Genomic DNA, 22,191 nt, shown 5'->3' with positions numbered 1-22,191 from the left:
GATAATACTTATTCAAGTGCGAAAACAATACAAACACAAAGATTATTCCAAGATTACAAACAGAGGTAAACAAAACAGGGCCTTATCGCCAACAACCAACCATACAACCTTTTAGCAATAAAACCTCTTATGTTATTCAACTTTTGCAAAACACCATTTTTGGCGCGGTTACACGACCTTTCCGATTCGGAATCACTCCAGGATTACTGATAATTGTGACGTAACAACCACCGCCACATACGGCACTAAGAGTCACGGCCATGGGTGCCGATGCCGCCAGTTCCGGGTCATCCCCACCGCGTCTAGACGATGCAACGAATTTCACTGCTAGGCGGTTAAGTAAGTAACTAAAGCAATTTTTAAGTTTACATCATCAACCCAGCCTAGTTGTTTCTCGCGTTCGTCCATCGTTGTGCAACTACACGACTATCCGACACTTGCTTTGTGACCAAACTTGTTGCCCAACATGTCGGGCTTCTTATCCAATTAAGCCTGATTAAACCCTTTTCTAAAATGGATTGACATATTTCTGTACTATTGAATAATGTGTTTTAACTTAACCTTTCGACTCCGGAATGACATAATGATATGTTCTTAATCATAACGTCAGGTGCTAGTCTCGAGCGTTTACTGTTGATGGATTTTTAACCGTGTTGTATTACACAATGTTACAAACATTGGCCTCCTAATAGTTATTTGTTATATACAAGGGGGCAAAGTTGTATTTTAACACCGAGTGTGAAATTGAAAAACGAGCAAGTGAAAGGATTCTGAGTTGAACCACGAACGAAGCGAGTGGTTCGAGAATAGAATCCTGAACTTGCGAGTTTTTTAACACACGAGAAGTAAAATACATTTGCGCCCGAGTGTAACACAAAACTTTTCCCCTCACTATAGCGAGGAAACTACAGCGCAAAAAATGCGTTTATCACTGCTGCCAGTAGTTCCACAGGTGGTAAATCATCTTTATTACTAGATTCACCTACTTTTATCAATTTTAAGGCAGTTAATTTGACTTTATTCAAGGTCAAATTACTTTACCCACTAGTGAATAAAATGCGTTTTTACTCGCTGCTATTAAAGGACAAAACATGTGTTTCCGAGCTAGTGAGGGGAAAACAAATTTACAACATCACTTAACATAAAAAGGTTATACTCTCAAGTTATTAATTTCTTCCGATTAATAAAGTAAGTGCGTGTTTAAAAAGCGTATTCATTGTAGTGTATTTAGGTTAATGCACACTCAAAATTCTTGAGCAAGTACCTGTATACCTTATCATACGCGTGCTGTTTAATGTATGTGAATTTTATCATTGTAGCATAATAATGGAGACCTAAAGCGACTAATTATAGGATCCAACATTTGTACATGAAATGGATATAGTCAATAACATTTTCTACACTAAATATTTCCATTATTTCTGATTTTCATTTGGTTAAGATAGAGAAATAAGTATCCCTACTTACTCCATATATTCGTTTTCTTCTTAAACGCGAGTTATTTTCGTAGATATAGACTATGAAATTAATGAAGTTTCGGTATGAACAGTAACGTATGGAATTTCTCTATCCTTTACACCTACATAGACATTTTTGTAAATCTAGCAGGCTAATCGAAATCCTTTGCATAACGCAACAACGTATTATGATTCATCGAACATTTGTACGCGCATGCATGTGAATTACCGTAACGCAAATTAGTCGAGTTAAATGTCTATATATTTTCCTTGTACTCTAGTGGATGTGTTCAAAACATACTGCGTCACTGACTGCGGAGTTAGAAACCTTCGGTCAATAACATATCAGCCCTTATGAGTTGAAAACTATGTATAAGCAATACTTTATGTTACATCCTTCATTATTACTAATATGATATAAGTTATTACTTAAGGATTTACTAGTTAAACATGTTTAATTATAAATTAGCCTTTCCTGTTACCATAATTCCTTCTGTGCAGTGCCTTTTGTATCCGTTGATTGATTCTTTCATTTTATTTAATGTGTTGTTTTTCCGTTTCAGGATAAATTGGCAAAACCTACGATACAGTTCCTACCCGGAAATGAAGGGGTAAGTGTCTTCTTTCTTTATACTTTTTACTCTACAAAATGATAACGAACCTTGCCGACATTTCTGTCATTGAACAAATGATTCCGTATAATACAATCGCGTTAACATTGTAAACTGATGTGGCAATCAGGCCAGTTTGTAGGAGATGCAAAAAATCCGGTGCAAGTTAACTAAGAAACTCGGTGCATGCGAGCGTGGTGGAGGCAGCGCAGGCCACCTCGCCGCCGTGCACCGGGGCCTCGGAGCGCAGGCCTTGACTCGCCTCGAGCGTACCAGTTAACGTTTGCGGCACTCGATACGCTTGCGAAATTATATGATGACCCACTTAGCCGATTTCGTTTTGCTGCTTGCTTGTTGCTGTCGGTAATCTATAAACTTTTATCCTAGCCCAGACTTTAAACTAGCTATCACTCGTTTGTTACAAACAGACGTTAACCTACTCAATAATCGTGTCTCAATCGACCGATTTCAATCCCGCCGCGACGATTCACATTGAACGCTGACCGTTTAATCAACTATTAGCTTGGATTGCTTCCCGATATCGACCATGTTGAGGTTGCAACGTCAGTCGCAAAAAGCGAGACTAATGCAATTTTGTTTACAAGTTGATTATCCCCGGCTGATCCCCGCGGCGGCGGCGCGCGACGCCCGGCGCCTTCGACCGGTTTACTTGTTGCCACTGTCCGACTCGCCTGCCGGTTTGACGTGATCTTTTCTCGTTGCTCGCAGTAAGCCCCCCTGCTCATATGTAAACGACCCCAGGAACCTCATTTTACGTCTTCACACATCTCAACCTGCACGTTGCATCATTCAAATGCTTACCTAATGAAATCCTGAATCGATTATCGTACCCGATCCATCCGCGTTTATGTTATTTTATTTTATGCGTTGTTTTTATGATGTCGTGATTAACCTCTGGGTCGTCGTGCCGGTGTGCAGTTTTTTTACATAACGACATTGGCTTGCAAAGTCAGACAATTGCTTTAAGTGCACTCGATCACGCAAATATACTAGCTCAACCTTGGCTTTGTGATTTTTATAAATAATCCCAGAAACTTTGAGGGATTAATGGCTCTTCTGCGAATCATTACCACCGTTTCATTCTTCGAATATCTCGCTATCGGTGCTTTAGGTGTGAGACTCTCTGGCATCCATCCAAGTTGCACATTATAACCACAATTCAATGAGTCGTGGACCAGAATAGTAAATAAGATAGAGTGGACGGTATAATTAACAAAAAATAAAACCGCCTTCAAAAAAAGCGTGTTACAAAACACGGAGAAACTAAAAAGCCAAAAATAATAAACCTTCGAATTCAGATTTCTTATCGGATTGCAATAATCTAAACATCTAAATTATAAACAAATCAATTATTTTTGTAGTCGGTACCAGACCTGTTCGTCGCCTTGCTATTTCCTGTTTGCCCCACCCAACCATACGCAGGCTGGCCCCGACTCCAAAAATAGTTGATTTGTTTATAATTTGGATGTTTAGATTATTGCAATCCGATAAGAAATCTGAATTCGAAGGTTTATTATTTTTGGCTTTTTTAGTTTCTCCGTGTTTTGTAACACGCTTTTTTTGAAGGCGGTTTTATTTTTTGTTAAAAAGTTAATTTATTTGTTGATTTTTAGTGGTTCCTAGTGATATTATATGTATCAGTCCGAATATATGTACAGTAGTGAAAGAATTATCCTTTAACTCCTAACCATTGAGGAGTTGACCTTCCATCATCAGCTCAGCCACATAAAATTATTACCATCAGGCGTAAATACTGGTGTACCTTTGAAAAATACACTAAAAACATTACATGTGCCTATAACATTTGAAGAGTTCCCTCGATTTCTCCAAGATCCCATCATCAGACCCCGACTTGGTGCCAATGGGACCATCTCGGGGTTATACCCGTTCGATCAAAAAAAAAATTTTGAAAATCGGTCCACGATTCTCGGAGATATCGAGTAACATACATACAAAAAAAAAATAAAAAAAAAAATTCAGTCGAATTGAGAACCTCCTCCTTTTTTGAAGTCGGTTAAAAATAGCTACCGTTCCAGTGGCTATGATGCTACTGCACCTCACAGGTACGGCCGTTGTCCCCGGGCTAGGCTGCTCTCATGGTCTATTGTGTTGTGCGTGAGCGTGCGCCTGGACACATTCTCAGTGCACGTTTTAATCAATGCATAAAATCTGGCGCGATGAACTCGCGTCCTTTCTTCCGATGACATGCACTCATTAACTGTAAATTAATGTTGGCGTTTTTGAAACGGGTAACGAACGGAAGACAATGAACTTCACGTGTTAGTTTCGCTGTCATAACTATTTGCATTTCTGCAGATTGTGTAAGTGTATTATTTATTGTCCTTAGTAAACGTCGGAACACTTTACTAGCAAAACAGGTGTAATACAAAGTGACAGACTGTGGATTATTTTAAAGAGCATGATAAATTACTGTCCACCTAGTCTGACGCTATTGTGATTTCAGTTGTAATTATTTCAAACTGATGTGCTATATTACAAAACAGCGATTTCCGTCTTTAATATTTATGCTGAATTCGTTCGACAAATTGGCGAGCCGACGAGGCTCTAGTTACAAACTTATTTCACAAAATTCCGTAATACCGTCAGCAGTATTTTTGTTTTCTTGGAAGTACTTACATTGTTTTTGCATTAAAATTGTTTTTCTTTAAATTAGATCTTTTATCAAAGATAGCGTAACGTTATCGTGAATGTTTCAAGCATTATCAAATGATTCACGAGTCATAGATGTACGTTGAACCCGTTCTGTATTACAAAACTGAATGTTCATCCATCACAAATAAGTTGGATGCGATTCGAGGCGGTCACCGTCGGGTCGACGTCCTGCCCGCGACTTTATAATACCTCTGAAGTTAGCTCAAACCCCGAAGGTTTAACTTCAGGGACAATAGGCACTTCTGTTCGATTCATTATTACCCTACACACTTTACCGTAGGAATTATTTGAAATGGTTTCGCATAAATTACTGGTTGTTGAAGTTATATATATGTATATGCGCAATAGGCAGTTTAGGCGCGTTTTATTGCCATGCCCGTGCTTTGAGAATAGCCGTGTGGCACGCGGTGCATTTCAATTGGACCTTTCTTCGCCTGGAACACTATAAAGGGAGTCAATTTTAAAAATGTGACAAAAATTCTGCTTGAAATGTTAAGGAAACTCTGAAATTGGATTTTCCGCGAAAAGCATATCTGATGAATCTGATGATACTGCTGATTTTTTGTGTGTCTTCACCGAGTCAGATCTTAATAATCAGACATATAAAGATATGTCTGATTATTAAGATCTGACTCGGAAGATTCTAGTTCTGGTCATAATGATGCCCCTAATGAATACTGCCCATAATTAATGGATATTGTGTATTCAAAAGTTCTGCTTTTTCAGCCCGAACAAAAGGGAGGCTGACAAGATTTTATCAGATCACAATGACTGCCCATCGAGCTAACAATAGTGTTTATACTGGCAAGGACAAACTATTCAGGAGCACGTCCACTTAGCAATGATCTTGAATACAGCCTATTGTTTAAGGCTCCTCAGTCTTACTCTAAAACTCGCGAATTAGCGAATGGAAAACACTTATTGCATAACTGGGTCTTACACCTGGTACCTGGTGTTACGGATATCTTAACACCGAAGTGTTCAATATTCTATAGTGACTGCTATAGCTATTGGTCTCTACATAATAATTGGCCTGTCCCTGCAAATCAAACAAGCAAGCGAAACAAAAGTCTGTTTGTTAAGTGTCCAATCAATAACAGAACTTTTCTATAACAGTCACTTACTCTAAAGAACAGCTGTTTTTTTCCGCGATTTCGGGGTTAGCCTCGTAGTAAAAGTTGTTGTGTATTTAGCTCAAGTCAATCTTATTACGTAGACTGTCGATGTATAGATGATAATTGCCCTGGATTTTAGAGTAACGATAATATTCCGTTATAACACATCTATACTTTAATGCGTGTTCGGATGGCAAGGTGCTAATTTAAACATATAACTGTACTGATCTGCCATAACAAGTTTACACCTTTATCCATCAAAGTATGTGATCATGCTTTTGACCAAGAGCAAACTTTTAATGTAAAGATTAGATCCGCGATATGCTTTAATATTCTCATGAGAGTCATGAGCAGATTATAAACGCCAAGTTGCAAATCTATTTAGTTCAACAGTTCGTGCTATGACTAACAAACATGCCCACATCCCTGAGATCGGATCAGCGGGTGCCAGCCGATTACAAACACGATCTCTGTACTAACCGGAACAAAATAGTAAGAGAAGGTTACCTATAATCAGTTATCTCGTACTGAGGCCGGTTGGTTGCTTACACTGGTCCAATGGCCATGGGGTCAATGTTGGATACATTCAATTGATGTCCGTGAAGGTAATTTACTTTTATAATTATATATGTTTAAAATTATTGAGAATATCAAAGCCACTTGAACACTAGTACACTATCCTGGCACTCACGATAACGCGTGCCTTGATTCGATTTGTCATGAATCATGATATTAAAACTGAGTTTTGATAAATTTGCACGTCATCGTGAATGTCTATCTACAGCATAGTTGCTCGAAGCATGAAGAGATTCTTTTTTTTTGCAACTCTTTTAATATCCCGAAATTCTTTTAGCAACTTTGAACAACGGTGAATGACCCAAAATTTGCCAATACAACTCAGATAGTCTAAGATAAATCAGCTCAGTAATTTAGCTTAGCCGTCTTTCTAGCCGCCCCTTTCAAAGCATTCTTTGAAACTCTCAGCCTGTACCGATAATTCCAAACGTTCTTCGAAAGCCTGAATGACAAGTGTAATGGCATCTCGATTTGTAAAATGTTTGTTTACCTACTTATGAGCAGGGTGCCAGGAGCGCCGGCGGAACCGTGCCGATTTCCTCGTGGTAATTGCCGAAGTATGCGGACGGCGCTGTCGTCTTATTGGGTCTGTGCTACGCGAACGCTCACTTTCACTTCGCAAACGCAGCTCCGCTGGACAAAGCTTCCAGCCGCATACCGACGCCGCAAGTGGACGCTCTTTGATACACCTTACAATGATATGATATGTCAACATTGCGAATTTACACCTGTAGTCTGAAAAATACGGCATTACGAAATGTTATTTTACGGAATATCTTAAGGTTTTGGGCTCACGATAAGAATTGTAATTTTTTTTATCACGTCGGTGGGAAACAAGCTTACGGTCCGCTTGATGGAATGCGTAATTGTAGATAGTTTGGGCACCTGTACAAGTTTTAGAGCCAATCTCACATTAAACTCCTTGAGTTGCAGGCGTCCATAGGTAGCTGTGACCGCTACCATTTTCGCTTGTTTTCCACCGACGTAGTAAAAAAACCACTTAGCAGAATTGAAGATAATGTAGTAGGTATCTTTGACATATAAAAGTCGTTTGAGATGTCAGGTAATTTATTTAATATCTTAGTCGAGGCTGCAACCTCTATATTTGGCCTCAAATTTAGATGTGTTCTTATTAGTCTCATCAATGCAGCATTGACTGGAGAGGTAAATTGAGTAAATTCCATTTTTTTGTGATCTAAAGACATGATCACATTATGTTGTATTACAACATCTTGTAGTAATGACTTGCCTGTCTTTCGGTGTTTGAGAAATGATAATTATTTCAGATACTTATCAAGATATTTCAGGTGATAGAGTTATTAATGGTCGACACTATAACGGATTTACGATCGATTTTTAATGCTTGTTAATTGGTAATTAATCTAGCATACCATCCAAGTGCCAATATGCGTCTGCTTGATTTCATTCGCGGTCACCTTAAGTATTAATTATTTAAAAGGTTTTTACATTTCGGATTCTTGTATATTTTAATACCTTTAGTTTTTAAACTTTTAACCAGGTGAAAAAAAATCATCTCTTCTTTTCTTGTGAATGCATCTTCGGTTGGCTGTTAGAAAATCGACGTTTACATTACCCATTAGTACGTAATAAGTAAAGATGTACTTTATATTCATACCTGCTGGCTATAAAAGTGGTCTATATTCATGTGGGTAGAGTAATACAAATTTATTGCCTTATTTAATACTGTAGAACTATGTCATAGTGACGCTATAAATCAGATGGTAAGAAGTCTCTTACTGCATGTCATTTTGACATGGTTGTAGAGTGGCCTAGGGTTCCAATTGGTTTACTGTACACATGACGGTATACATGGTGACATTCACGATGACGCGCAGTTTTGTCAAATCTAACCTTTAATAGTATAAAAACACGAACCGGAGCACACGTCCTCGTGGATAGCACGATCTACGGTATCAAAGCCTTCTTCAAGGAAGTTCTGAATTTAAATTAATATACTGATTTCTGCCTAGTCGGAGAAAATCATAAATGGGTTATTTTAGTTAATTCTGAATAAAAAAACAAACCTGACTGAGATAACTAATCTCGCTAAAACGTAAAAAGCCCATGAAGTGAGACGTATTAGGCACACTTCCAGTCGCTCAATATTACTAATACGGATACAAGATGTACATAACTATTTCGTCTACTCACTTTCACTTCGTGGCATGATTTTTTCGCAAATTCTCAGTCCGCCAGACATAGAGTAAATTGTATCATATAGTTTCCCAAATAAATAGAGGTTATTTGGTCGAATGACCTTTGCGCAAGTTTCGTTCGACCATTAAGGACACGGGCGACCGTTACAACAGTACTATGATTAAACTTGCTTCATTTCTGATGTTGCTTATTATGCTAGGATTTTAATTTGCTAATAATTTGCTTTCCGTTTCTACAGCGTTCAGTGCAACGCTGTTGTACATCTACAATATTGACTAGAAGTACCTAAAGAATACTATACCTTGGTAACAGAAAATACAAAAATAACGTTATTTGATATTCAAAAGTCCTCAAATTATCACAAAGCTCTGAGAGCAATAAAAATACACATTTACAGTAACAGTGACCAATATCAACTTTTTGTAGGTATACATTCTCAATATAGATAAGACAAACACCTATCTGATTTTGTCTGCAGGTCTGAACAATAGGTATTACGGTATACTTCGCGTAAGACCCGTTACATGTTATCTAGTATGCGCTATACGGTTTTATGACTCGATTAAATACCTATTAATCGTTCGTGGAAAGCGATGGTATTAAATACTATTGACCAAGACTGTAGGGGAAACATAATAGATAAAATAATCGGTTTTGCAGAACTTGAGTGGGAAGTGTTTCAAATGGCGCTTATAAGGTGTCTCCGCTAGAAGAAAGCCTTCCCTTTATCATTGACAGATTGTTTGACATTGTCCACAGCGTGTGGCCGAGCCGGTATCCCACGCGTAACATTTGCCTCACAAGCATTTGTCCGTCGCAGTCGGTTTAATGATGTTTTTCCATTAAAGAAGGGAAAGCTGTCGTGTGCCCGCGTCCATCAAACATAGTTAATACCGCTTTCGTTCGATACCTGACTAGGAAGTGCGTTTCGACGCTAATACCTATTATGACTTGTTAGTGCTGATTCTAACAAATAAGGTATAATATAAGGTGAAGCCGTACGTACAAGTAATAACATGTTTACAGTTTTCTGGTACCGATTTGTTGCAAAATACACGTGATAGTCTATTTTGAACATTCCTACTTATATTATAAATGTGAAATTAACTAAATCCAGACGTCTGTTGTTAACCTCTTCACCTGCAAAACTGACGATTTGATTAAAATGAAATCTGGTATATGAAATGAACATAGTTTCGAGTCCTTAGAAAAGACACAGTGTAGTTTATTTCTTAAAAGGGTGCCAAATGAAGGAGCAATTTACTGTTTCTACGAACAAATCACGTACAGTGCAACTAGTATTGAATATTGCAATAAAATCTAAAATACTTCGCTAGTTTCCATGTTTACATTACTGTAGGAATTCCCTCTATATTTTATCAAACCACAAACCGAAGATAAAAGTAACAGTCATTTTTTGAACATTTAAAAAACCTTAAGTATGTAATGTATGTATATACAACGTGATACCCAAGTTTATCGTGACAAACATAACTAAACAGCATTAGTTCACGTGTCGCCACTTAGACGATTTAACGGCGGGCTAAATGGCCGTCTACCGAACGGATCGTAACCCAAGTAACATTTTAGTGCTATAATTTTGGTTTTCGACGCCAAAAGCTACTATAGATGTCGTATAAAGGTTTTCGGCGTGACCACTTGTCGTATAAAAGCCTCCAGTAACACCTTTTAGCTCTATAAGCTTATACCGCTAAAAGGTGTTATTAGGAAGTGATGTAAACGTTTATATCACCATTTTATATAGCCGCTATAGGCCTGGTCTATAACAGGATCAAATATGACTACTATAGATCTATATTATTGTATAATAGTGTTAGGAATCACTGCTATGCAATCAATTTGCGCTATTAAGGTTCCCGACAAGCCGCTATAGTTGTTGCGTTATACAGCTAAAAGGTGTTATTAGGAAGTGATGTAAACGTTTATATCACCATTTTATAGAGCCGCTATAGGCCTGGTCTATAACAGGATCAAATATGACTACTATAGAACAATATTATTATATAATGGTGTTAGAAATCACTGTTATGCAATCAATTTGCGCTATTAAGGTTCCCGACAAGCCGCTATAGTTGTTGCGTTATACAGCTAAAAGGTGTTATTAGGAAGTGATGTAAACGTTTATATCACCATTTTATAGAGCCGCTATAGGCCTGGTCTATAACAGGATCAAATATGACTACTATAGAACAATATTATTATATAATGGTGTTAGAAATCACTATAAACTGAAATAAATGTCATATACAAAGAAAAAATGACCAAGGCCTCCAAGTGTCCAAAGCTGGACACTTGAAGCTAAAAAATACAAATTAAATTATTTTCTATGAGGATAATTTAATTTGTTCTAAGAATTAGAAATCACTGTTATGCAATCAATTTGCGCTATTAAGGTTCCCGACAAGCCGCTATAGTTGTTGTGTTATACAGCTAAAAGGTGTTATTAGGAAGTGATGTAAACGTTTATATCACCATTTTATAGAGCAGCTATAGGCCTGGTCTATAACAGGATCAAATAACCTACTAAAGAACAATATTATTGTATAATAGTGTTAGGAATCACTGTTATGCTATCAATTTGCGCTATTAAGGTTCCCAACAAGCCGCTTATAGTATTTTTAGTAGTCGTATTTTAACAGAAATTAAAACCTAACTATACCACTATTTTGGGATATAGTGGCTTTGGAAAACACTGCTACAGTATTTAACACTGTAGTAGTGATATGAATACCATTATAGAGCTATTTTGCTGTATAATGAAGTTTTCAGGATACGTTTATATAGCTTTGAAAAGCGTTAATAGTCGTTTTCTAATGCCTTTTATATCTCATCGCCGTATACGTCACAATTACTCTTTTATATCACAGAACTGTGGAATAATGGTTTCGGTATCTCTTTTAAAACACAATAGCGTTATAGCTGAGTTTACTATATGTTTTATAAAAAAAAAACTGTTTAGAAGATCTTTCTATAGTAAAACATTGAAAACAAGTATTGTTTTATATATAAAGAACTTATAAGTTAAACTGGATCATAGTTAAAGTCTCATGCAACCCTAATTAAATCCACAATGGCGGGCTTATGGCAGTGAATGCGTATGATAAGTATAAAATAAAGACATAGTCGAACTATAAAAGCGTATGTTTTACTTCTTGGATCCATAGTAGAAACTATGGTGCCAATAATTTTATTGTATTAAATTATATTTATTTATTTTATTCAAAACAGGTATAAATCGAGGGCGCACTTAAAATACTCCATTAAACTAATATTCTTTTAACGGTAAAATTTCCATCGCATACCTTTTTGCAGTAATGATGGAATTATACGAAATCCAAATTATTTTGATTGACACTAAACTTCACAAGTTCACACGCCACTTTTCATAAAGTTCCTCGTTTAGAACAGTTTTTGTTAAATAATACACACTGTACATTAAATCATTTTAGAAATTTCATTCATTCGCATTAAAAGGGACGGCAACTGCTATTACAGAACAAAAAACCTGTATAACGAAATCTCAAATGCTACTATAGCATAAATTGATACTATAATAGCGTTACTGTGTCCTCTATGTCAACAAATTAGCACAATAGTCATCATCACATCACCATTATAGACCTTAAACGTCACGGATGATACTGCTATAGCCCTATTATATCACTAAATGGCTGCATAATTGCGCCAAATCGGCTCTACAGTACCAATATAGACTATTTATAGGACCATTTAATGTGATTTAATTTGGTGCTCGCGACCACTATAGGACCAGAAATTGTTACTTGGGAAATCTGCTAAGTGTGAAGCATAAAATCTTTCGTGATAAGGATTGCTCGTTAATTTCACTGATAAACGGAATCCTCTTTTGATACGGCGTTTGTCGGTCATTCTACGTTTCATGATTGTAGGAAAAAGTATGATAGATGAATTCGTATAAACGTGAAATGCCCAAATAGCTCATCATTAATGATGAGATGACGGGTGATAGAGATGTGTGGAAGAGGAAGACATGCTGCGCCGACCTGCGAATGATAGGATTTTTTTACCAAACTCCATAATTATATTACCCAATACTGATCATTTCAAAAGATGTTAAAGCAGTGGTAAATGCTATATTTTCAAACAAAACAATCAAGGACCACCTGAGTCATTGTGGTTATGAATATTTACTGTAGTTATTCATTGGACAAAACAATCGAAATTAATAGCCTACGCAAGCCAGTATTTCTTCCAGAATTATTATTAAAACTAAGCCCAATATTTAAAAAAAATTGTTTTTACGAAGTAAAAAACCTATTACAAATATTTAAACTCCAAAGTCAGTGTAAATTATCTCAGTACAAATCGTGTACCAGTTCTCATAAATTGACATTGGATATACCTTGTTCCTCAATGTTTTTATAGAGCTCGGCTTGCCCTACTGGCCTCCTATAGACATTGCATACGTAACTACACGGCCTTGCCAAACTTGCTCGTATAAAACAAAAGATGCCGTCTATTGTTTTACTATCAATTTATTTTTCTATAACCTAACCACAAAATAAAAATTTTGAAAGAACCCCCGACATAGTGGGCCGATTTTCATGAAACATGGCTAAGAAAACTCCCGACTAATTCAGCTTTCAAACAAAAAAAAAAAATCAATATGGGTGATGGGCGAGAGCTATGATGCCACAGACAGACACATATACAATCAGACAGACAGACTCGTCAAACTTATAAGACATAAAGATAATAGATTACATATAAGGCTACTAAGGTAAGAAATATCTCAGATCTCATGTAATTGTCGGGCTAAGCGGAGCAGAGGTGTGACTTTTCCCTTTTTTTGCTGGCCCAGGTGTGTATACCTATTATTTTTCTGTTTGACGGAGCCGGGAAACGGTAACTTCGTTTAACGCAGTGACCTGAAGTTTGACACTGGCCGGAGGACAGAAAAATATCTTATAAGATAAATATCTACATACATTTTATTGCTATAGAGCAAAGGGCAATATTCTTTGGAAAGAGGCAGACTAATCTAACCCAAAAGGATTCAAAACTGAAAATAAAACAACGGAGAATGATATCGGGAATAGATTTTCCAGTTTGCAAATGTAAAATATTTTTAACGAAAACATCAGACATTTGTTTCTATGTTGCTTTTTCGCCAGTCAATAATATTTACATCTGAGTCGCAATAGCTCTGGCTGACCTTATTAATGAAATAAGATATAATATGTGACCTGCCAAATCAACAATTAAACATAACTTATCAATGCAACGCGGATTTGAATTATTATCATACACTTAATTACTTATACTTTGAATTTGGACGAGAATTAATTATGTAATGTATTGTATTAAATCACTCTTCTTTTTCGTTTTACAGTCCTTTAAAGTAAAATAAGTTTTTAAGCAGTCATTCCTTTAATACAATTAACAACACGAAAAAAAAAAACGCTTAGTCATCCTAGGTCTGATGTATTTAAACGAAAAGAGATGATTGCGACCTTACAGAGCAACAATGTTGTTAGTCAGTAAACATTACAAACATGCAGTTTATCGACAGCTGATTTGCGTTATTAGCGAGACACATAATTACTCACATAAACCTCCGACTGACTGAACGGTGTTTACTTACGTTGGTAAAGGCGCTCTCGTACAGTCGAGATGGGAACCATAGACGGAACAGAAATAAAGACTGCCGATGACAGTCATAGAGAAATAAGCAAACATAACATAACATAAACATATAACATATAATCACGCCTGTATCCCATGAAGGGGTAGGCAGAGCACATGAAACTACTCAAGTTTCAGTGCCACTCTTGGCAAATAAGGGGTTGACAGAAAACGAAACTGTGACATAGAGTGCTTAAAATCGCCGTCGATAGAAATTGTCAACAATGTAAACAAACCATTCTATAAAATATCAATATTCTAGCACAATTTTATTATTTTAAAGGTTGAGGATCATAATGTGATATGAATTGATTAAATAACACATGGATTTAGCCAGTATCTGATGAGTTAAAATGGAAATTAAAGACATTTTGACTACAAGGTTTGTTTACATTGTTCACAAATTCTATAAACGGCGACTTTACGTCATAAAATATAAAATACTTATTACTGAGACTTGTTAAAAGTGTAACACAGCTCAACTTAAGTGTAATATTTTCTTTCTTTTTTATTGTTTAATCTTCTACGACAGTGCTTATTGAGTTCTTTACTACGATCCTAATACGATACAGTTCATTAGTGTGTGTCTGTCAAGTCTCGAAGTCAAATTGTTTGACTATACTATGTTAAGTAGCTGTTTGCGGCGTATTAGCGAAATCGAAGGAGGATCTTTCCACAAAGATTAAAGCTAAGTTGCCATTATCATTGTTATCAATCGTTATCATGCCAAATTATCGGCGTCTTAGCTTTATCAGAAATTGCATCATATTCCCAATAGCAACAAGTTTCTGGAACAATCCGGATATGTATTATTTTTTGTTAGAATTTTAGTTGTTATATGACTCCTTATATTTGGTATTAAGAGTAACAAGATGATATGAACTTGCTTAATAAACTAAGATAGCGAGTGGATCCGGGGAACAGATAAAATTTGAGAGCTAACTATTAACAAAAATCATTTCGAGTAGTCCTCACACGGAGAAAAAAGTCTCGTCCATGATACCTGAATAGTGTAATCTGAACGAGAAAATCTAGTAAATTCTGGGACAATTGTTCACATAGTATAAATAACTAAACTAGTCTGTTTAAATGCGTTGAGCTTCGTGAACTAGTTATCTTGTAATTGCTACACATTAAAATAGCGTGTATTACTAGAATATTTAGTAATCATAACACGTGGACTGTACAAATAAATAATATTTTCTTGCAGAGCTTAATAAATGAAATGTGACCTTGACAATATATTCTTGTAAAGGTAATATATACATTACGTATCATAAAATAAAAATATTGTAAGGGTCACACAGTCAAATTGTGTGTATTACTAGATTATTCAGTATTTATAACAAATGGAGTGTCTAAATAAACAAAATAATGTAAACTCGACAAGAAATTCTTGTAAAGGTTATAAAACTTTAGTTAGGCCAATAATAGGTATCGTTAAGAATACAAGTCATCTGATATATATTACATTCTCTTCATTTATGTAAACTTCATTGAATGGTTGATAGAACAAGAAAGTTAGTTACAGCAACTGCATTTATGGTACTCTCTAATAAATATACAATTGCGTTAACGTGTTATATTTTTATCGGTACCTATGAATTTGTCTGTGCACTGTATAGACAACTAACATTTCTTGTAAATGTAAAAAAAGGTTTGTTGTCTATACAAGGTGGTTCAGTAGGATTAAAGGCCGAGCCACGCCAGATACGTGTACGTAGACGTGTGCGTGGCGTGCGCGCTGTAAAGTACGAATCTTCAAAAGAGATGATACACCGCTCGGGAAACACGTCACACAAGCGGTGTAATCTCTAATGAGGATTCGTCATTTACACCGCGTACGCTACGCGCACGTCTACGTACACGTATCTGGCGTGGCTCAGCCTTTAATCCTACTGTACCACCTTGTATAGACAACAAACCTTTTCTTATATTTACAAGAAATGTTAGTTGTCTATACAGTGCACAGACAAATTCATAGGTACCTACCGATAAAAATGCAGGTTGCTAGGACCAGTTCCAAGAGACAGAAGCCTAGAGTTGAAACTGGGATCCGGAAACCTGGGTCACCCAGCATATGGAATGGATGCTATGAGCGGTGAAAATTGGTGAATCTGAAAGTAAATAAAATAATTATATAATTTGTTAAAAAATATATTTCAACGATCCTTAGTGTAAGACTTTGTTCATATATTCGTCAGTGTTAATAGAACCGTCCTTCATTTCGTCCAAAATTTATATTTTGCAGAATTTTTCCACTTTTGTTCCACAGTATGGCATGGGTCACAGGAAACTTGCAACCATTGTAAATCATCTGAAAAAGACATTAAAATTTCTATGAATAAATTTTACATTAAGTAATATTCTACGTCCACTTCAGATATATATAAAGACTGTCCACGATAAAAAGTGGTCATATATAACATGGTAAATCTTGAGAATAATGAGAATTTATAAGCAGCATGTTTGTCAAATAATTTGTAGATATTAAACTACATTATAAAAAAAAAATACAAACAAATTATAAACTTTAGGTGGCCTATGAATTTTAGCAGTATGTATCTCATGATAACAATATTTTTTTGTACAGTGTCTTCTTGCAGTCTTTAAGTACAACAGTTTTAATGACAAAAATATTTTTTTAATGTTTAATTATAATAGCCAAAATATACCCTATTACATACTGATTTTACGATAGTAATAATTTTTCTGATTGTAATCAGATTAAGAAAGTACTGAGATTTTCTAACTTTGCTGAATTCGAATTTTTGACACTTTTTGGCTCTCCATACAAAAACAACTGTCAGTGCTTGGAGTAGAAAGTCTTCCTGACTACCAAAAGTCGAAATGAGTTTCAAAAAGTATTTTTTGTCTGCTAAGATGTCATTCTAATGTGTGTAAAACAGCTTATAAAAATATAAGTATTTATAAAATTGTGCCAGGAAGCGTGTGAAGTTTGTTAAAAAACACTGTACAAGAAATGAAATGCTTGATGGTATACATTCGGCGAAACCTCAGACACACTAAAGCATTATAAGGAATAGCTTTAATTATTATATAGTTTTATGTATACAGATTTATCAAAATATAATATTGCTTCAAAATGTGCATTCAGGAAGAAAGATTTATCATGTTATGTATGACCACTTTTTATCGTGGACAGTCCATATTAGTTCAGTATTTAGATTTTGCCCACGTAATGTCGTATGAATTTGTATGCAATGTAAAATGAATACAACATTAAATGCCTTTTTACTCACCATTCTAATTATCTACTAAGTTCTACATGATGTACGGTATGTGACTCACCTGCTTTTGCCAACTCTGCCATCTCCCATCCTTGCAAGAGTTTTTGCACCTCTTCATCCATTTCCTAAAATGGAAACTACCAAACGAATGGATAATACGTAGTGAGTACGTTTAACGATAACTAATATAACCTATTGCGATCCGCGTCCACGCGTAATCTCTCATGACACGTAAATGGCCGCCGACCACGCCGCAAAACATTGCGTTTAGTTACACAAGCAAAACATTTATTTATGCGGACAATATTTTTGTTATAACAATTATTTTTCGGTGTATATTACGAGAATATCATTGTTATTTTTTACAAGAGGCGCAAAGTAAAATCAACTATACTGCTATAGCATTCACTAAGATATACAATGGTACTTAAACATGGCGTTTCGTTACAAAAACGAAACACATATTTATACTAACTAAATACTTTTTCAACAGAACTATTTGTTCACCAGTATACATTACAAGAATATTATTGTCATTATTTACAAGAGCTGCAAAGTAATACCAACTTATAAAACAGTCATATCAACTATACTGCGATGGCATTCGCTACGATACAAATAATAGAGTTGACAGCGATGCGTACATATTTATACAAACTTAATATTTTTAAATATAACTCTTCGTTGAGTTTACATTACAAGAATATTCTTTTTATTTCTTTACGAGAACTACAAAGTAATGGCAACGTATAAAAAAGTTACAGGAAGTATACTGTGATAGTAACCGCTAAGATTAAGATTGTAAAGATAATTTTTATTTTTTTGGCATTACAAGAAGCTTCTTGTTAATAGAATTATCGTAACCTTTATTCTATTAGTTGTAAATAAAACTAGAGTTCTCGTATATGTAATTCAAACAGAACTGTTTAGTGCATATTAATGTTTGCTTAGTTCTATTGAATTCAAAATATAGTAAACGTAACAATACAGTTGTTTTTATTACGAGATTGTAGTATCAGTTACGATAAATCTATTTTACTAAACGTTCTGGTAGTATTGTTAAAATATTTTTTTTCCGTGCATTTTTGACTAGTCTCTGTTATTACCGCCGCTTGCTTATTATCTGTACGGCCTGGAAAGTAAGAGCTCCTCCCTAAAGAGACAATTGATTTTCTAATATTACGCACACAAATGAAGTGTTCATTGTAATCAAATCATCAATCATTAATGAGGTTCTCAATCAAATGGTTAAGATTTCCCTTCATTAGTTAATTTTCGTTTTATCCTTTCCAACAAACATATCAAAATAGATTAAGAAAAGCATTCAATGAGGCAGAAAGCATTAAATTAAATAATCAGCCCCTCTAGCACAACTTGCCTTGTCGCGCGCGAGTCCATACTTGAAGTCGCGCTTGATGTATGGACTCGCGCGCGACAAGGCAAGTTGTGCTAAAGGGTCAGGTGTACAGCATAGTGTGTTCCTGAGATAAATTTTCGGTCTCAAATATAATTAGAGCGTTCTTATTTCATAATTACCTTCTTAAGGTTTGCTTCACAGCAGTGCTTCCTAACATTTTTAGTACTTTCACTAACTACTTCACTAACTAGGGATCTTTATTTAAACCCTTAATATTTAGATGTTATTTTTTATTAGCTTTCATAGGTACATACTTGTTTTACCCCTCCGAGGGTTATTAACTAATTACCCCAGATTAGACCCGCTGCCTTACATAGCTTCTATTGCATAATCAAATAATATTTGGTTGTTTTGGAGTCGTCAAAATATTGATACAGTTGTTGTTGTTTTTTCCTTTAATATAAAAATGTTTAGAATCGTTAGCAGACGTTTCTGCTTAATAATAAAAATTAATTGATACAGTTGATCAACATACTGATAGTGATAACTTATCATTGTTCATATCACGCGTTTTCATCATTAACAAAAATATATTGTTTATACAAAATATCGTTCTCAAGATACAAGATAATACCAGAGGTCGGAGCAAAAAATACAAGTAATATTTTACACATAATATATTTCATTTTCGCTCCCAAGTCTGTCATTTTGTTCACCTTTGGTAACGTCTCCTATGAGTATTTTAGTACCTACGTACATGCAAATTGAACTTTTAACATTGTCTGACGACAGTTATTGACCGTCATCTTTTATTTAAATATGTATTGGTTATATGTAATTTTGACGGTGAAGTTCGAAATTTATCAAAAATTTCCCCGTAATGTTATCGAGAAACGTAGAACTTCAATGACTATTTGATTCTTTAAATTATTCAATCTATTTAAGAAGATTATCTGTTATTAGACTAAAACCTAAGAGGTTATCACGCTATTTCGGCATAAATTAGTGGGCATGAGTTTTTACATAAAACGCGCTGACGTTTCCAATCCAACGGTAGAGTACGATGACTTGCGTGACCTTCTGACCGTAGCCACCGTGGCCCGAAGGGACTCCCAGATACTTGTTATTTTGTAGTAGTTGCCGCGATAACATTGTGTTATACTATGACGCACTCTTATCGTTGCGCATTGCTTATTTATTCATCTCTCCAACACAATAAGAGCAGTGGACAACAGGAAAAAGATCTCCAGAACCTTTTGGGTAGCGACGACAATTTAAAATCCAATTTAAATAAAAGAACTCAATTTATTGCCAATCTCGTTATCACCAAATTCGAGGCTAAATTCTCTCCAACAGAAAAGTAAGCCAAGTTTTTTCTACTGACAAAAAGCTAACATTACGTAACTACCTATTGGTGCCGTATCATTCTCATTTTGAAGGCATGTCCGTCAAAGCTGTCCAGTAAAAAATATACTCGAATCGGTCATGGATTAGCTTTCTCTTGAATAACCCATGGGTGTCTCATTATTTAATGGTTTTATTTTGTAATTTTTTTCATTAGATTGTTGACGTCGAATGACAAACACAATATAGGTCAAGAAAGAATAATTATACAAGTAGACTATTGTGAAGTTAATGTCGTGCATATTTACTGCAGACTGCAGTTCAATAACACGTTTAACTTTGTTTTAGTAAACCATATGTCATTGTAATAAGGATAATAATGGTCATTTTATTTGCTGACGATGGTACTGATCCAAAGAAATGAGTTTTTCTATTTTGTATACAAATTGTTCCTATTCAGAGAAGGAGAGTAAAGTACAATCTGCATAAATTGGATAAACAAATACTTTCAACACTGTCTAGGTCAAATAAGTGCACTATTTCCATTATAGTCCGACGAAAACATCATAAATTTGGGTCGACTCGACCGTACAGAAGAAGAAATAAACGTAGTGCATAAACAGCCTGGCTTACATTACGAAAGCTCGCAATGGAGCCTATAATAAATTGTATCTGGCAGCTTACGTAAGCCAGGTAAAAGTTACCGCTGGCTTGTGCCACTCCAAACTTTAGTCAGACGGGCTTTTTGGCCTAGCTGACATGTAAAAATCTGTGAACTTGACATTTAGTAACAACTATTCGTGCTGCAGTGACTATGATCTTTTGACATTTGACCCAGCTAGGAACGAAACTACTTGCCATATCGGATAGCCGGTTTAATCACACTAGAGATTGTACATGCACTTTTGCAGATTACTGCATATTTTACTAAGAATTCCTCTTTCTAGTTATTTAAAATTTGTATTGCCTGCCCAAAACGATAAAACAATTTCCATAGTAACACTGAATGCGCTGCGGTAGGTACTTACGTATAAATGCATTCCGTTATCGTGTACGATATGCTTTAACTAAATGAAGTAATAAATCTGAAATATTGACGCAAAGAAAACAATTGCATTTACTTAGGTAAGTCAATGAGAATGTTACTGGCACGGCCTTCACCCCGAAACCTATTTATACTGTATAATAAAAAGAGAAGTCTACCGAATAAGTATGACTAATCTTAGCAGGCGAGGGCCTATAGTATGAGTGACTTTCAATATGGGCCATTAAACCATGGTGAACGTTTTATGGGTTGGCCATTGTAATGGTATTTCACGTGTTGATACCATCATCTTATTTGCGAACTCTTAAATTTTTTACACTTCTTTACGGATAAAGTAGTTAAAAATATGAAAAGAAAGTAAAAGCAGTATGACCTAATTTCGTGGCTCGGTAAAAATACTAAACGCCCCCACAGATCCCAAACTTGGAATGGAGCAATATGAAACCGGTCCCGTTACCCACTTTATTGTTTTCGTCCTGACGTCTCAAGCAGGCTTTTATGTCGAGGATTATAATCACAGATTATATAATATGCATTAATTTATCTATATACTAGGTAAACATACCCGAAATATTTGTCGAAACGCGTAATCGTAATGCTCGTGTAAGGCGCGATATTTTAGTCTAACCAATAACAATGACATTACCATTTAAAGTTCTACGTCTTCAATAAATGTCAGTATTAAATTTCATTGACACACCGTTCTTGTGGTTTTATTGGTAAAGGCTTTCGTATCATCGACACCTTAAACCCAATGTCATACACGGTACAAGGATACTTTCCAAAGTTCGAATGCCAACAGAGTATCGTAAAATTATGTGATTTTGGTAAAAAAGGACCGGTAAGCTTGTATAATAATGCGAGTTTTAAAAACACTT

The 22,191-nt window shown here is 35.6% G+C and overlaps 1 protein-coding gene across 2 annotated transcripts in view; it reads left to right on the top strand.

Annotated features, from left to right (window-relative positions):
• LOC125233838 (RNA polymerase II elongation factor Ell) overlaps positions 1-22,191 on the top strand; it is a 77,917-nt gene that overhangs the window by 15,476 nt on the left and 40,250 nt on the right. For both annotated transcript variants that reach the window (XM_048139974.1, XM_048139972.1), the window contains exon 2: positions 2,021-2,068. In XM_048139974.1, coding sequence (XP_047995931.1) covers positions 2,021-2,068 — 48 coding nt within the window. The remainder of the gene's footprint in view (positions 1-2,020; positions 2,069-22,191) is intronic.

Source organism: Leguminivora glycinivorella, chromosome 15 (genome assembly GCF_023078275.1).
Source record: "Leguminivora glycinivorella isolate SPB_JAAS2020 chromosome 15, LegGlyc_1.1, whole genome shotgun sequence".
Taxonomy (NCBI): Eukaryota; Metazoa; Arthropoda; class Insecta; order Lepidoptera; family Tortricidae; genus Leguminivora; species Leguminivora glycinivorella.
The sequence above is the reverse complement of the archived record's forward strand: the minus strand, read 5'-3'. Positions and strand labels throughout refer to the sequence as shown.